This window comes from Giraffa tippelskirchi, chromosome 5 (genome assembly GCF_054371585.1).
Source record: "Giraffa tippelskirchi isolate mGirTip1 chromosome 5, T2T-mGirTip1v1.2.pri, whole genome shotgun sequence".
Taxonomy (NCBI): domain Eukaryota; kingdom Metazoa; phylum Chordata; class Mammalia; order Artiodactyla; family Giraffidae; genus Giraffa; species Giraffa tippelskirchi.
The window spans coordinates 39,280,553-39,298,231 of NC_137279.1; the positions used below are offsets into that span (position 1 = coordinate 39,280,553).

The 17,679-nt window shown below is 43.6% G+C and overlaps 1 protein-coding gene across 15 annotated transcripts in view; it reads right to left on the reverse strand.

Moving 5' to 3' along the window:
• Nucleotides 1–17,679, reverse strand: part of C5H1orf105 (chromosome 5 C1orf105 homolog) — a 73,705-nt gene that overhangs the window by 35,984 nt on the left and 20,042 nt on the right. For 6 of the 15 annotated variants that reach the window (XR_014053429.1, XR_014053432.1, XR_014053430.1 and 3 more), the window contains 4 exons: nucleotides 12,702–12,776; nucleotides 10,441–10,508; nucleotides 8,177–8,244; nucleotides 5,029–5,279 (listed from right to left, as the gene is read on the reverse strand). Coding sequence is in view for 7 of the 15 variants with exons in the window: in XM_081489484.1 (XP_081345610.1) it covers nucleotides 5,134–5,279; nucleotides 8,177–8,244; nucleotides 10,441–10,508; nucleotides 12,455–12,517; nucleotides 12,702–12,776 (420 nt within the window). In the remaining 8 variants the exon portion in view is untranslated. Of the gene's footprint in view, nucleotides 1–1,291; nucleotides 1,430–2,022; nucleotides 2,117–4,890; nucleotides 5,280–8,176; nucleotides 8,245–10,440; nucleotides 10,509–12,454; nucleotides 12,518–12,701; nucleotides 12,777–17,679 lie in introns of those variants that run through there. The other 9 variants (XM_081489485.1, XM_081489487.1, XM_081489489.1 and 6 more) reach the window with 5 other exon arrangements.

A 17,679-nucleotide genomic window follows, 5' to 3' on the forward strand; every position in this document is an offset into this window, starting at 1 on the left:
ATCAACTATACATCAATATAAATAAACAAGTAAATAATAAGACAAAGGAGAACATGGTCATTTAATCAAATATTTCAAGGGTTTTGTGCAAGAGACTAGTCTCATGCAGGCAGTGCCATAAAAAAAGCCGCAGATGCACTTGTTACAACAGAATGAGCAGTTTTGCAGAGGTGCCCAGGCAAGGACTGTGTTTCTTAAGCGGATAGCACTGTGTGGAATGTCACCATTCCTGTTTAATGGAAGGAGAACACTGGTGAACTTAAATGTAAAGAGAGAGGAAAAATAAGAGACAAGTGCTTTGAAAACTTTAAAATGCTCCATAAGCATGAGACATCAGTTACTATTTGCCAGAACTAGCATTTCAGTAGCAAAACTTCCAAAGGCCAGAGATAAAATTTACCTTTGACCTGGATGCTTGCCTGAACTTTGTGGTATTCAAAGACTCTGTTGTCTTGTTTGTTAGCAAGACAATTATGTTGATCATTAATCAGGTTTATTAGGTTTCCAATTCTAAAGCTAGAAAGCCCCCTGGCAACTTTTGCAGAGCTTTTTTGCTGTTGCTGTTCATTTCCTCTTATTTTGTTTTTGAGTCAATGAAACCATTCACGTGGTTTAAAATTCAAAGAGTAAAGAAAAATGAAAACTCTCCTTTTGCTAATGTCTTTTCTCTAGCCATTCAGTTCCACTCCTGAGAGCCAACTAATGGGAACCAGTATCTCTCTTGCTGTTTAGACACATTTTGTTCTTTACACAATTTTCTCCATGTGAGAATCTGGGTTTTAAGGGTTTCTTGACTCTAGCCATATGACATCCCATAGGATGGGCACTGCGACACAGGACTGAGCAGAGGCCAATCCCAAGAAGTTTAGGAACAAGTCTTCCTCAAAACTGCAAACATTTGTCAATGCCAAATTTTACTATTCTGCACTCCACTGGCCAGGCAGTTAAACGTCTTGCCAAAGACTCTGCAAAGAACGCGAGATAACATCCTGTGTGGGTGGATATGGCTATCTCTCCTCTGACCAACTTTCCTGACACAGTCACACAATTGCATCTTTGTTCCTACCCAGAGAGCTGGACGGTTGGGCTAGGAGAGCACTATTGCTGCAATCACCAGGGTTCAGTTAGAGTAGAGAGTAACTCACACTTGTTTCCATACTGGCCTGCACACATGCTCTTCGTTTGTGTATATGTTTGTTATTTATCCAAATGAAATAATAAGTTACTCAAAGGCAGTGTCCTAGTACCTAAACCTTTCGTATCCTCAGGGCCCTAAATACTAGGATCTCACCTCCTATTTCTTTCATTTTGCTTAGCAACTGAGAAATGAACTTTTCTTCCTTCTTAGTATCTCTAGAATGTGAGTAGTTCCGATGGGGATATGGTGGGAGCATGAGATATTCTCATCCTCATGAAGTGACACATTTTTCTAGAAAAAAGAATTACACATATGAAACAGTGGCAGTGCTTACTAAGGTGCTAAATTGAGGTGAGTTTGAGGGGGACGTGGCTGAAATGGGATTGACTGTCTTAGTCTTCTCTAGAGATTAAGTTTATCTATTTCTAGACATTCTAATTTAATATTGATTCTTAAGACTGTAGTTCATAGATTGAGTAACAGAAACAACTCTGTGCTTCCTCATCTTCTGGGAAATTTTCTGTATTCTATTGGGCATGGTCGTCCTCATCCTCAGACTCTCCCAACCTAGGGACTACACCCACGCAGGATACTCCAACAGGGCTTCCTTAGAGGAGACAAAGCCATTCTGCCAAACCCTGTTTCATATCTACTCTTTGGAGTTACATGATTCTTGGACATTTTTAGGAAGATGGGCAGCTCTAGTGTTAATATCGCAGGGCCCAGGAGCCAACAGGCCCCCGACTGGCCTCCCATTAACTTTGACAGTCAGGGGCCAGGGAAAAGACGAGCGACCCTGAGGAGGGTGCAAGGCAGTAAAGGCCTGTGGAATTTCCCAAGGTTAAACTGGGGACTGGAGACGACAATGGCTTTGGGTTACATACTTGATTTTTTGCACAGATTCTCCTAAATATAGCATTTCTCTCCAATCCTGGCAGTAAGGCAACAGCTATGCTGATTGATTGGTTTTTAAGTTCTCTATTGGGGTGAAAGAAGATAAAAGAGTAGGAGTGAGTCTGACTCATGTTTGTGGATTTTTATTATAACAAGAGTCATTTATTTTTAAAACAGAAAAATCAGGCTTTAGCCTTGAAACAAATCTAGCCAAGATTATCCATGTTAAAAAATTAACCTGAAGAGTACATGACTTTGAATCAGGAATAACATTATGACTAGATTTTTACCATGAAGAAATTATCCTGGTCGATTTATGAGAGGTTTGTGGATGAAGCTTAGGAACATGCAGTAGATAAAAGAATAACTGACAAGTCCAAATTATTACCTCCAAGGATTCAACTAGGTAAGGAAGAGATTGCACCAAGGAAGATGGTAGACTCAACCATTTAACCCCCATGGTACAAAGAGAAGCACATTTAAGATGATTTCTTATAAACATTATCACCAGTAGAAAAAATCAGGCGGTACCCATACAGATGTATTTGTGAGTTTAAACTGAAATTGTTGCATTGGGTAGGTTGTATGGCGAAGTGGTCAAAGGTTGGACTTCCCAGCCTAGGACAAGCTGCCCTCAGTGCCATTACAGGATATAGTTGCAGGAGTGAAATGTGAAGGAAACTCACCAGCTGGCTAATTGTTCAACAAAGCTGCTGATGGGACATCACGAGTGGGCTCAGGCCACCTTGGGTCAAGGCTTGGACCTCAGATTCTGAGAAATGATTTCATAGTAACCAAAAGCAAATAAGCTAACAAGCATTGATATAGAAAAATGAGAATTCAAAGGGAACTTGAGTTCTTGTGCCAACTGGTCAACCCACCCTCTTCTCACCAGGACACTATTTGAGAAACCAAGTTAAGGTTGTTAAACAGATGATATGAGGAAAGAGAGGTAAAAGATGTTCAAAAAGTTAATATCTCCAAACTTTGCAAACCTGCTGTTGCCTTCTCTCTAATCTCTCCCAAGGGACCAGATTTCTCAGGTAGATGAGTGCAAGCATCTTAGCATTCCTTTTCCTGGAAGGCTGAAGATGCAAGGGTACATACACCCTATACATTACTAGTTCTCAAAGCATGGTCTGGGGACCCTTGGAGTTTCTGAAATCCTTTTTTGGGATTTCTGTGAGGTCAAAATTATTTTCATAACACTGAGATGTTACTTGTCTTTCTTGTCTCCCAGTGGTACAGTGGAGTTTCCCAGAGGCTGCATGACATGTGACAATGTTATCACTCTGACAGAAACTGGAAGGTGTACTTGTGTACTGTTGTGCTTTAAAATTTCTCCATCTTAACTTACAACACAATAACTGTCAATGAATATAACCCACTCAACATTTAGGAGTGCAAAATGTTCCTAGATCAAAAATTTTAAGAACCACGATATAGACCATCATTGTCAGTCACCATGCTAGAACACTAACAAATACCATCATGTTATTCTTTTCAATGAGATTTGGGGAACACCCAAGTATTCTAGGTGAAGACTTCTTAAGGAGATTTAGAAAGTATTCTATCTAAGTAGATAATATTTAGATTACCTCAAAAGCTCTAAATAACTGTGCTGCAGGCATGCACCCTCCTCTAACATACGGGTATGGGTGCCCCAGATCCTTTTACTGGATATGTTAATTTGCAAAGAAAAAAGATAAGGAAACATTTTCATCTGTCCTCCGACAACTATCTGAAATGGGATCATAATTCATGCATACAGACTTCATTTGAAAGGAAGTACATTCTATTTTTGGAATTCTTGAACTCTAAATGAACTGAAACCAAGAATCCATAGCCTACCAGGGATATAATGCAATCAAGCAAGCTTTTCCGGCTTTGGGGTTTGTGTGAGTGTCTCTGTGCATGCACGCGTGTGCAAGAAATGAGGTCAGTTTGGTCACCAGGCCATCTGTTAGAGACTTCTGAATTACATTCTTCAAACACAGCACAGAGATTCATTCCCACAGGTTGGCCCAGTGCCCATTTAGAGAGGATCTTGGGATTCCATAAGGCCACTGCCTCCTAAGCAATGGAAGGGATCTTTTTTTACGTGAGCCTTCCTGAAGCTGGGTATGGAGCATATGTGCCCACAAATATAATATTACAAGCCTAGAATTTTCCTTTGTCTCACACACATGGACTGTGACAGAGCTGGATATACATCCTCAAACCAAAGTAATCAAACTACAGAATAGAAGCATTTGGTTTGAATTTGACTGAACACAGATGAGATTAACATCCGTTATATTCCAGACACCAATGGAGGTTACATGAGGAAGGCAAGACAATTACTTTTTCTGTCCTCAAGAGTAAAAGTGAAAAAAGTGAAAGTGTTAGTCACTCACCTATATCCAACTCTTTATGATCCCATGGACTGAGCCTACCAGGCTCCTCTGTCCATGGAATTTTTCCAGGCAAGAACACTGGAGTGGGTAGCCATTCCCTTCTCCAGGGGATCTTCCCAACCCAGGGATCAAACACTGGTCTCCCACATTGCAGGCCCATTCTTTACCATCTGAGCCACCAGGGAAGCCCTGGGTAGCCATGAGCCTAACGTGACATGAACACACAACCTTCACCTACCATTTACCAGTTACTACAATCCAGTAAACTCTGTCATCTATCAGAGTTAACTGACAGAGATAAGGACAGAAGGGTGACCACCATTTCTCTTTTATTCTTACTATGATGACCTCCTGGAACCATCTCTGGCCCTCTGTCCTGAAAGAAGAAATGATTTTCACAGAAAATTCATGTCTTAGAAAACTGTTGCCTCTTATAGAGACTCTTTAGCAAAATAAAATGAGTGACACTCAAAATGCTCCATTTTAATCATCACATGTTTATAATCATGTCCATTAAACTATTTTATCTCTAGGAGAAATGAGAAGATAATGGTGAGAGCTAGAATTTCAGCAATGGTTAGGAAGGCAAAATTGAGTCACCTTTTTCATACTAAGAGGAAGTGATGTGAACGCACTAGTGTCAGAAACTTGCTGGGTGAGGTGGCTTTCTCTCTGAGCATCTGGAAGGTGATGAGTTCCCACCACTCACTGGCTCACTGCTTTGCCCACTGGTTCTTTTCTGGGCAAGGAAGAGAGTTGTGTCTCCTGCAGGGTTTCGTAGGCATCTGACAGCAGTCCGTGGAAGACAGCTGTCCTGGGGCCCAGAATGGGCAGTCTGTAGTGAACGTTCTCTGGAGAACAGAGCAAGAAGGAAGGAGAAGGGCTCCTTAGAGTCTATTTTTAAAATACACTCAAAATAACCAGTGTCACCAAAGACTTCTCAACCTTACAAAATAGCTTCAAGACTCACAGGAAAATCCTCTCTAACACACTTAAGCTTTCACTTAAGCTTTTACATATATTGGTCAAAGGGGCCAGAAAAGAGTGTTTAGAAACAAAACTCAGAGACTGCCAATTAAATTATAAATGAAGATAAAGTGCGAATGGAGTTGTAACATGAGTTAAAGGGGAAAGAGGATACAATCCTCAGAAGAATTTTTGGGGACACATGTGTGGTTCTGCTTTTCAAATAAATGTGATCTTATGAAAGCCTACAGTAGGAGAAATGCACTTGTATTTCAAAAGGAACCTTCATTTTATGAAATAATTTATTTTAGGGCTCCTTAAAACTCTTACCATCCTGACCTCTTCTTTGGTTATCAGTTTATTTACGGATAGTTGGTTGATTCAACATTTTTGTGAATACTCATTGTGAAGGAAAGTATATCAGTGCCTAAAATAGCATATTCTCATTGGAAGTCACTGAATGACTAAGGGAACTGGTGTCCTGAATTCTCTGGAAAAGCTCCTTGGTCCAGGTGAATGAGAGCTAAGAAACGTCAGAAGATCACAAACCAGTTCAGTGTCATTACTGTAATGAAGAGGAAACCGAGGTACAGGGTCATGATGAACTAAGGATCAGAAGCCAGATCTCCTTAATCCTAACCCTTCGTGTCACATCTTAGCCCTGGTGGAGTGGTAGACCAGGCCAGGTGGTAGACTTAAGTCAGGTGGTTAGCAGCTGTACCAATGTTTATGGACAAGAGCTTGTGAGTGTTATGGAACTCTGGACTCAAGGCCAAAGTCAAGATGAAGAAACCCCATCACTTAATAAAGATTGGCTCTTTCCATTTACTTAGTTCTCACTAGTAATTATTGAGTATCTATGAAATTTAGCTGAATCCAGAAAAACACTAGGGATTACTGTCGTGATCAACAAAATGAGTTGGGCAGTCATTGGCAGTGATGTTTACTGGGATGACTCAGCCATTTGATATTTGCAGCATGTCCACAGGCTATGCAACATAGGGACACGTCTAAGCTGTATAAACCAGTGGGGCTAGGGCAGTGTCAGCAGCTTTTCTGGGTCGATCAAAAGGGAAGGCTGCTGGTACTGAGTGTCTGGCTCTCAGGGGTGGGAGTGGGAAAAATGCTTCTCTGGTTTTAAAGGTGGGAACATAGAGACCCAGAGAGTTTCAACAGGATAGCTAAACCTGTCTAGCAAGGCTAGGATCTAAACTGAGGTCCCTCTGCTCCTAGGCATCTTTTTTTTTTTTTTTTTTTTTTAACCGCAGAAAGCATACACAAGAGCAAAGCTCAGCTCAGAAGGATCGCAACTGGAATCAACAGTCAATCTACCAAGCCTCAGCTCCAAAAGCACTCCCTGAAGTCCTACCTCCAAGACTGTGGTCCTTGGATGAACACTAGGGGCAAGAACCATGTCTATTGAGAACTTAATGTGACCTACATTCATCGAGTCTAGCTCTTATATTGGTAGTTGAAAATATATCCCCAGGGTTAATAAATTCATGAGAAGCATCTTATCACATTGTGCTGTAAAATCAGAAAATAAACATTTTTGCTTAGGGAAGGGCATGTAATTATGTGTGAGTGTGTGTGCACATGTAGGTTTCATCCTTTGTGAGGCAGACCTGAAAAAATCCAGGCTTAAGGGAAACTCAGAATGAACGTGCGGCTGGTAAGAGAGAACCCTGAAACCAGCCTCACATGTGTTTGTTTACCCCGTGTTCCCTATGCTTCAAGAGAATGAGGTGGTTGCAGGCAGACGGGGGAACTTTCATGAAGGATGCTCTTAGCTCTTGGATCTTCAGTCTACTTTGGCTAAATGACAGGCGGGAGAGAGGCCAATATTTCTGTATACATAAGAAGGGATTGGAGATCCACTAGAGTGGAAATCTCCTAACCTCAGCTGTCCCCTTAGTCTCTGGTCCTCCCTTTTGACACCCCTTCAAGATACCCCTTCTGTCTTCAAATTTCCTTTCTGATGTCTTCTCAGTTCAATTCTGGCTCTAACTCCCCTGTAACCTCCCAGGACTTTCCCATAAGCATGATGTGAAAAAAAGTGATCTTGATTTTCCTCACTGTGTGTGTCAAAAGAAAAACTGAAAGTGGCTTCACTTAATCTGGGAGCAGATGAAAATATGGACATAAAGTGACAGGCTCTGCTGCATCAAACCCTTAAATTACATCACTCCAAAGACTGACCCACCCCTCCTTCGCCAGCCCTGTATTGGCTTCTCGAAAAGATAAGACTTAGGTCAATGCTGAAGCCAGAGATAGAGTTGCTATCCTTTTATTCTAATACCAGCGAGTGAATGTAAGAACAGCACTGGCAGCTGCCAGGAGAAGGCAGGTGTTTCAAGGAGCCTGTGGGAGGGAGGGCTCAGGGCTTGGTGAGGCCATTCCAGCGGTGTGGGGATATACATCCTTTCTCCCCTTAATTGGGGATATTAGGACTGCCTGAGAAGGGAATTATCTATAGACATTCTTCAGCAAGCGGATTATGGGGCTCTTTAAATGGGGCAGAGCCATGTGGCATGGAGAGGACCTGGCAAGGAACACACCATGGATAAGGCCACATGAGGGCTGAAGAGGGGACAGGGAGGGCTGGAGTGAAGGGAGGGCTGTGACCACCAAAGCAGCTCAACAAGCAGCATGTGAAAGAGAAGGGATGGAGAATGGGAATTTGTTCAAAAAATTCAGAAATTATCTTAGGCAGTAAACTTTTCATTCTATTACCATGAGGGTGGTGTGTTTCCCCCTACAAGTACTCCAAAAGAAGGCAAACCTGTTAGGCTATCATCACGAGAACGTTTGGGTACAGTCTGGGCTTTTGGTGGATGGAGACTCATCATTCTGATGGGAAGAAGCGAGAATACACATTAGTGATTTGGCTAGGGCTTGGCAGAAAGGAATGTGTCTTTATAAATTTTAAAACACAGATGGGCTCTCGAACCCAGTACCTGCTAACTTGGTGTTCGGATCACTTGGCTGCAGTGTGAGATGACTGGTCAAAGACCACTACTTCAGAAGCTCTTTTTACTTAAGTGATATTTTCATGGATTTTGATAAAAGCTGCATTTAAAAAAGTATTTTATTTCACTGTCAGAACGTGCACAGTCTGAAAATAGAAGGGATTAAGGAGAGAATCCTCCAGTTCTCAAGAAAAAAAGTAACACTTCGAATCTACCTTTCAAGTGCAAAATTGAGCATAGTTTTATTACAATCTTCCAATTTTGGAGAAAATGTCTTGACCACTGTCTGTTTTCCCAGAAGCTAAGACTGGAAGTGACTCTCAACCTAAAGGTGCTCAATTGCTCAGTTGTGTCCAACTCTTTGCAACCCCATGGACTGTAGATACCAGCTCCTCTGTCCATGGAATTTTCCAGGCTGAATACCGGAGTGGGTTCCCATTTCCTTCTCCAGGTGATCTTCTTGACCCACAGATCGAACCCATGTCTCTGGCATCTCCTGCATTGGCAGGCAGATTCTTTACGCACTGACCCATCAGGAAAGCCCCACACCATTTCTAAATTATTTTAAGTTGTTTTATTTCTAAAGATTGACCAATCTGTAAACTTGGATGGGCAAGCTACATCTCTACATTCATTTCCTGGTATCTATTTCAACAAAGATTTTCCAAGATTATTTTAACTTTGCTACTAAAAATATGGCCAATCCAGCCAGTTAATTTTATTAAATTGCCATTGGAGGACTCACTGGGACTAAGAAAAAGAAAAATACCTTTAACTGTCCATTTTTGGCAAACAAGAAGGTGGTATTTGTAAGACAATAGTTTAAGAACTGTCCACACTACAATACAACAAATATATATCTATCTGCTTATACTTATTTCCTCTGTCTTTTCCTTTCTCCCTTCCCTATTTCCTTTATTCCTTCCAATCAAAAAACATCATTTAATTCCCACAATGACTATAATTAAAGTCTCTTAAAAAGTATTTCAATGAAGACAATTCCATCTGCCTATATGTGCAGTGATACTTAGAGACTGTTCTTAGATACTAAGAACCAGGATCTTACTTTATAGTCACACAAGCTAAATCTCAAACAGAGTAGGATGTTTTCCTTCATTTTACTAAAAAATAAAAACTAAAAATGACCAATCTAATAATACTGGGATTGACATGATTTTAGGATTGGTTCAGCCTTCACTCTAAGCTTTAAAGAAGGATGAGCCTGTTTTTTAAAAAAATTAATGACTCAGGATTTGAGACTTTCTTTAAAGTACCAAATATACAAGATAAATAAATTGGGTCAAAACTTTTCAAAAGTCTCTTTCATAGAAGAATGAACTTTAGCTCAGAAATTCCTGAGTTTAAATAGTTCAATTTTCCATTTAAAGTCTGTAAAGAATGTTTATGAGAGTTATATTTGTTGTGATCTAAGAGCACTTATTAAGTATAGAGTTGGTGTAGGTAATGTTTCTTGGTGCCTTATCCAGGGTGACTCCATGTTTTGAGTTTTTTAATAAAATGAAAACTGAGTTCTTCTTCCCTGTCTGGTAGTAACATGCAGGAAAAAAACCCCCGAAATCCAACTAATCAAACTTTGACTGGACTTTATTTGTGATATATTTGATCTTGGTAAGAAAGCACCAAATGACAACAAAAGGAATGGATAACAGTAATTTTAGTCACTGCAACGTATCAGAGGCTGTCCCAGTCCCAAGAGAAATGATGTGTAATCTCTCATATCTTATGAATTAGGTATGTCATCTACATGGAAAATTTGTGTTTAGTTCTGAGTTATCAAACAAATCTATTCTATGCCTTGTACAGGTCTTATGAAGGTAGAAAGGAAGATTATAGTTTGTACAGTAGTTTCAACAGCTGTTTAGGGAAAAAGGTAAAAACAACTTTTTTTTGGTCTGTGTATTAATAGCTTAACCAGAAAATGAAACCACTCAAGAAACTCATTGCTTAAGCATTCCCTAAACATTTTACTTATTACATTTCTCAACCTACTATTCTATGTCCCCAAATGAATATAATCAGATATAAATCTGTGTCCTGATTTAAATCTTTAACTTACCTATGATTCATAATATTTGCAAAGGATAGTTTCAGATCATCTGGGATTGTCAGAGTTTTTGGTTGTACCTGTGGAAGAAAGTTTCATCTAGAACAATGCCCAAAACTGCACTCTAAGTTACAGAAATAACATACCATCTTAGCAAACTCAAGTTGCATTTAATATGAGTCATTCATATATCATTTTCTCCTTTCTCTTATTGAATTTATTCCTATTTTAATTTTTTGCTGCTATTTTAAGTGGAATAGTTCTCTTTATTTCATTTTTGGATTGTTCATTGCTAATACCTAGAAATAAAATTATTTTTTGTACACAGATCTTGTGTCCCATAACTTTGCTGTACTCATTTATTAGTTCTAGTAAATGTTTTGTGGATCCCTTAGGGTTTTCTACATATAAAATCACATCATTTGAAATATGGTTTTATATTTTCATTATTTGAATTTCTTTTATTCTAATTTCAGTTTCCTTTTTTCTAATTTCAGTTTCTTTTTCTTGCCTTAATTTTCCTGACTGGAACGAACACTCAATGGTGAACAGAAGAGGCAAGAGTACATAACTGGGTCTGTCTCTGATCTCAGGGGAAAATACCCAGTCTTTCCTCACTAAGTCTGATGTTAGCTGTGGGTGTTTGTAGACACCCTACATCAAGTTGAGGAAGTGCCTTCTGTTTTTATGAGTCACCTTTTTTGGCCATTCTCCATGGCATGCAGGATCTCAGTTCCCTGACCAGTGATTGAACCCACGCCTCCTGTGGTGGAAGCACTGGCCCACCAGGGAATTTCCTAGGAGTCTTTTTATACCTTCTCAGCATCTCTGCTCCACCCCATGAATGGAGGGGTTTCAGTGGCAAAGCAGTCCCCACCCCGGTCCCCGCCAAGAAGGAAGTGGAGCTGCTACTGCACACAATGAGCCAAGAGTATTTTGCACTTATTTTCTAACCTCTTTTCATTTCCCCTAGGCTCTGCAAGCCCCGGTTCTGACAGCACTAGAGAGAAGGGCCCTTGGGCACTTTTGTATCGGAGGCTGAGGCCCTTCCTTTGGGCATCCCAACGAATGATAAAACCATGCTGTGTGCTTCCACTCGGGGCTGGTTTGGGCAAAAGCAAAGGTCAGAAAAGAGGTCTTGAGAGAGAGAACAGCTGCTGGGGTCCCCAGGGAGCAACTGGCCAGGGCCCACTTAGGCCTGAGGTCAGGGCCTTCTAAACGTAGACACAAGTGATTCCAGAAATAAGACCAGGAGAAATTCCAATCCCAATTTCCCAGACCCTAGCCAATACTGATATTGAACACTGCGATCCTAATTATGCAGAATGTGAACGGAGGTCGTAACATCCAGGTACACCTTTGTTGGTAGCTTCAGTGACATTTCCAAATCCCACACGACAAACTCACAAACCCAGAGGAACACTTGCTTGTAGGAAGCATTTTCACTGTGAACTCATCAAAGGGGCCTCTCTCGTGCCTCCTGTTTGTCTTCTACTCTTTGCCCCTTTCCTGTTTCTGCACAACTAGCCTCACCTTCCTCCCTGAGTCAAAGGAGGATCAGAATTGAAGAGATGTTTCCCAAACCCAAACCTAACCATTCAACTAAATCAACCTTCAATCCAAGCCCGATGCATTCTCTGAAGACCCCTAACCCTGCTTCCTACACTGACCCAAGTCTTAACTCCAACACGTACAGCCTCCCTCCTGAAACACACCTCTTTCTTTAGCAACTCAGATGCCAGAGCTTTGTTCTTGAGGCGCCCACATCCCCTTGATAGCCTTTCCTTTCCTAAAACTCCCCCCACCCACCATTCCCCACCACCAGTAACAAACAACCACCTGCAGCCAGGAAGTACCAGAGATTCTCTCCCCAGCTCCACCACCACTGAGGCGATGACTGAATGTATGACAAAGCCCAGGATGAAGCTGCTTTTTTCATGGCTGTGATGCTGGAGTGTTGTGTTGGAGACACGTTAAGGCCCAGAGAAGAGGCTCCATAACCTCCGGCACCTCTGTAGGTAGTCACCTGAGTCCAAGCAAAGCGGCTCCACTCCTCTCTTCCCCTCTGGTTCAACCTGCCTCGGTTCATCTGTGGTTTGTTGCAAATGGGGAGGTGTATCATGTAAGGTGACGATGCTCCCAGGTTAGCAGCTGCTCATCTGCGGCCCTTCCTGCCAGGCTCTGTCCTGGTCTCTCTGCTGGGCTTTGGTGCGGAAGGTGTAGTGCTGTGCCCTGGGGACACCCATGCCCACACCTGCCATGCCCTCACCTACCATTTTCACATCTCGACATGTGGAGCACAGCTGCTTGTTTCTGATCAGCGTGGGGTCATTCTGGTTCCACCCAGCCTGCAGGGAGAGAGAGAGACAGAGAGAGGTGAAGAACTGGGGTGGCAAAGAAGTGGGGAAGGGGTGGAGGGGTGGGAGGAATAACAGTTACTTCTGCCACAAAACAGAGATGAACACTCTGGTCCCAGCCATGTCCAGGATGGATGTTAGACTCAGACAGGGTTTAGACAGAAGGGGGTGAGCCACAGACTAAACAGTGGCCTGGCGAGCCCGCATACAGTGGCACAGGCATAAAACAGCTGGCAGGAGGTGGGGTGGGGCAGGGTGGGCCTGGGGGCAGAAATCCAGTGAGGTCCCTCTTTCCAGTGTGAGCAGCTTTCCTTTCTCATAGGTGACGCTTTCCATATTTCATACACAAGTCCCACCATCTTGACTAGTTGAAGACCTCTGATGGCCTGAGAAAAACAAATAGAAGACTTCTCTGCTACAAACCTGCTTTTTCTAGTCCCTTTGAAATCCTATCCTCTCTTGTCAGGCCTTCACTCTGGGGTGATGTCAGCTCTCAAGCGTATACTGTCTGCTACCACGCGGCCCTTCTGCACCACCCAAGAGCCGCTGCGGATCAAGACCTGGGCCGAACTGGAGCCGGTGTGTGGGTCCTGAGCCCCCTGCTTCCCCAGAGGAGGGAGGCAAAGAAACCACCAGCCGAGGGGGAGTGGGGCAGCCCGTCTGCTCACTGTAAACACTGCTTTCTTTCGGACTCCACTTCCACCAAAAGGGGAAAGGGTGGGCTTCGGCGCATTTCCACCTGAAACGCAGGCTTCTCATTTGCATAGCTGGTGAAAGCTTGGTTAGGGAACAGATGGCAACTTGAGGTTAGCACCCCGTGTGGGGATTCTCTCTTACCCTTTCTTGTTCACACTGACACCAGAGTCCTGAGATAAGATTCTTGGGAAGCGTAGATACAGGGGAGAGGAAGACCACAGAGACAAGCAGACAGTTACTGCAAACTGAAGGCTTTTCTTTCATTTGATTGACCTGGTGATCTGTCACCACAGGTGTGCCCACCTGTGCCTTAACCCATTCTTGCTGTTCAGCCAGGTGTGCAGAACAGAAAGATGGGGAATATACCTGTATGGCATGGGGAGTGCCTGTGGCGTGCTCCTAAGGTGACCTTTGCCGGATTGTTCCATGGGATACACTGTAAAGTATGCACCATGTTGGATTCTTCTGACAAATATTTAAAATACATTTCATGTTTATAGTCCATTTTCAAAGAACCAGCTCAAAGAATCAGTATTCCCACACTGTGGGTTGGCATGTAAAAGTAAGAGTGGGAACGGCTTAATCCATTCATTCAGCCACAAACCTTCATTGTGACGCCACCACGTGGAGGGCGCTGAGATGGGGTCACAAAGATGAATAAGAGGTTTCTGGCCCAAAGGAAGACCAGGGAAGAATAGAGACTCATGTATTTGTCCTTTGATTAATGCTGGAGTGGGATGCCATTCCCTCCTCCAGGGGATCTTCCCGACCCAGGGATCGAACCTGGTCTCCTGAATTACAGGCAAATGCTTTCCCATCTGAGCCACCAGGGAACTACAGGTACTGAGGATGTGGACATAAAGAAGAAACCGTTTCGGACAGCAGCCTGCTCAGCACCCAGTGTTTGGGTACCAAGAAGCATGCCACTGTTGACAGCAGAAGGACACTGAGGCCACCAGGAGCGAAAAGGAGGCCTGAGCTCACCTGCTGGGGGTGAGGCGGCATGAGAAAGCTCTGAGGCGGGCTGAAAGAACAGGCAGTGCTTGGGTAGGTGCTGGAGGTGGTGAGCAAGGAGAGGGGGCGGTGTTCCAACCTAGGAATACTGCGCAGTGACTTGGAAGAAAGACCTGGCAAATCTACTTCAGGTAAGTGAGGACAGCCTGGAACGGCCAGTTGTGTGTGGGAGGAGGGAGCGGTGAGAAGAGAGGCTGGAGAGGACCCCCCGTAAACCCTCACCCTGACCCTGGGCTGACTCCTCTGCTCTTCTGGGCCCATTCAAGCTTCTGCCTTCTCTTCCTAGATAGCCTGGGTGTGGGACCTCCTGGAGCCCAGGCTTCTTCACCTGTCCCTCATGTCTTTGAGTTCTGAGTTAAGACACTTCTCTGAAACTACAATTCAAGGCTGGATGTGCTAGGCATCACTGAAGAAGCGAGAGTACTTCTGGGCCTTCAGCAAAGAGAGGGACTGTGTCCCCTTGGAGGACTCAGCAGGGGCTTCTGAAAGTGGCATCTGTGCTTGGTCTGAAAGGACGAGGAAGATCTGGATGGGCAGAGGTGGGGTGGGAGGGTCCTCGGCAGGTTTGTTTTCAGTAGAGTTAGAAGCAGATGCTTGTGTTTCCTGCAGTTGATTCTGCCCCTCTTACAGACTTCTGGTGTCTGCAGAAGAAAACACTACAGCCTGCAGGGATTGGAGTCACAGGATTCATTCCAGATCAAGCAACAAGCATACCAGGTGCCTGGCAGGAGCTTACCTAGTTTAATGACAGCTGGACCCACACTGTGAGGACTGTCATCCTTGGGAATTTGAGGGGAAAACACATCATGTATATTGTTTGATCTGGCTTTGGCAACTCCTTATCCTGTACAATCTTAGATGTTTCTTTCTCAGAAAGTCTTTCTCCTGACTCCCTTACCTGGGTGTCTACCTCTCAGATTGCATCAGAGGTTTAGTATAACTCTCGTTGCAATTTGTGCTGTTATTCTGTTTTCTTTTTGTTTCCTCCTAAGAGCAAGAATGTACCTCACACATCTTTGGATATATAAGAGGCTGACTTCCAATCTTCTCACCACAGAGAACTCTTTTTATTATTTCCTTCTCATTGACTCCCAAGTTTTGACAGCTTGTGATCACGAGAGCAACTACCCCGCATCTCCTAAGTCCTCCTCCTGTTTCATGTTAATCAAACACATATGGCGACAAATACAAGTTTCAGAGGGAAGTACTGATAATCACCACTGACCCAAAGTAGTACAGGAATCTAGAACCTACTGTGTGGCACACAACAGGCATTCAACTCATGTTGGCTGAACGAATGAGTCAGTGTAAGCATTTTAAACTATCAGGTATATAGACATGACTAGCATACATGTATGTCCATAAATCTCTAAAACACAAGACAGACATGTGCAAAGATCATTATTGTAATAGCACTTTCTTCAGGGAAACATTACAGGACATTTGTGTGCAACCAATTCATGGACACAAAGTTCTTAGAAAAGCCAAGGCTGGAAGGCAGATTGCTCAGTTCCAGACCTGGCTCTGCGAGGCTTGACTGGGAGATCACTGAAATGCTCTGGGCCTCCCAACCCCCTGCTGCTGCTGCTGTGTTGGTCTCTGTGGCCAAAAGGCCAGAGGCCAACTCTCATCCTGCCCACGCTTTCTAGGGACAGAAAGAACCAGTTTTTGACGTGTGGCTTCAGTCACTCTGCCAGGAAAGTGGCGGTATTCCCACCTGAGACTCACTGTCAGCCAGTCCTCACCCCCAGAAGAGCCACTGCGTCCCTCCTCACCTGGAGAGGCAGGCGAGGGCCTGGAGGTGGGGGGCTGGGGGGTAGGGGGGTGTCTGTGCAGTGTGGGAGGCGGCTGTGATGAGCAATCCTGCCTGGCCAGTCTATAAAGCCACCAACACAGACTCTTTGGGATTCTGTGTTCTTTCTGGGCCTCAGCCTTGAAACCAAGGCCCTTTCCTTCCACAGCCTCTCTTTCTTATTCCTGATTTCCTTCATGCCCACTCGGCACACTAGCAGGAATGGAGCATCAACAGGCCGGTGGTTCTGAGCACAGGCCCCCCGGCTGTGTCATCTGCAGAGTCAGAGCCGTCAGGGAAAGAGGCTCTGAAATGTCCATAGAGTTCTCATCTCCCGAGCAGCTGTCCTCAGGAGAGCAGTCGGCAGGGTGACAGGAGAGCCCAGCCAAGGTGATGCAGAGCTCAGCTGACCCCCAGGGCCAAAGCCTGTGCTTCACATCTCATACCTGGAAACAGCTTCTTATCTAAGGTTAGTGTCTGCTGAGGCCCCTGAACTCTGGCTTGTGGCCAAGGTGCTAGGCCTCCTTGAATCTTAGAGGGAAAAAAAAGAATTTTTTTTCTCCCTCTCCTTCTCTCTTCCTCTCTCTTTCAGACACACACCTGTCCACCTAACAAAAACTGAAAAATGTAAGCACCAGATGGCGATTTTAAAAATATCCATCACGAACATGACTCGAGGGGCACTGACAGGCCTGCCTATCTTCTCGCCCCACACCTGTCTTCCTTTCCTCCTGCCCACTACTGCCTTAACTGAGACACCTCATCAACCGTCACCTACTGCCACCCTTTCAGTGGACACAGTGAGGAAACTGTGGCTCAGAGAGGTTAAGAGATTTGTCCATACATGTAGTTTCTGTCATCCAGAAAGTTCTTTGGATAAAGGGTCAAAGAAAGACTACCTTTCCCAGGGGAAGAGAGAACTCTTAGTATCCATATCAGGACATGATGATTCCTGCAGCCCTTCGAAGCCCAAAAGTAACAGTAGGAGAGCTATGTTCAATATTCAAACAAAAAGCCCCCATCATAATTACACATTTCCCTGCTCTCGGACAACACCAACCATCTCAAAGGACAAAAGTGAACATAGTTTAAGAAATACTCTTACTGCTTACTAGGAAAAATTTCAAACATACACGAAATGATCAACAGCCATGTAACTATCATCTAGACTTATTAAACTTGGTTTTCATTTCATTATTTAGATCATTATTTATATCTAGATCATTATTTCAGGTCAGTTCTTCCCTTTAAAGCTTGGATTTGTGGTTATATGTGTTTGATCAACACAAACAGGAGAAGGAATGAGGCGTATGTGAGGGGTCATGAATTTGCAAAAACTGAGAGTCGATGGCACAGAAATAAGAGTTCTTAGAAAATGGGAAGTTGCCTCCT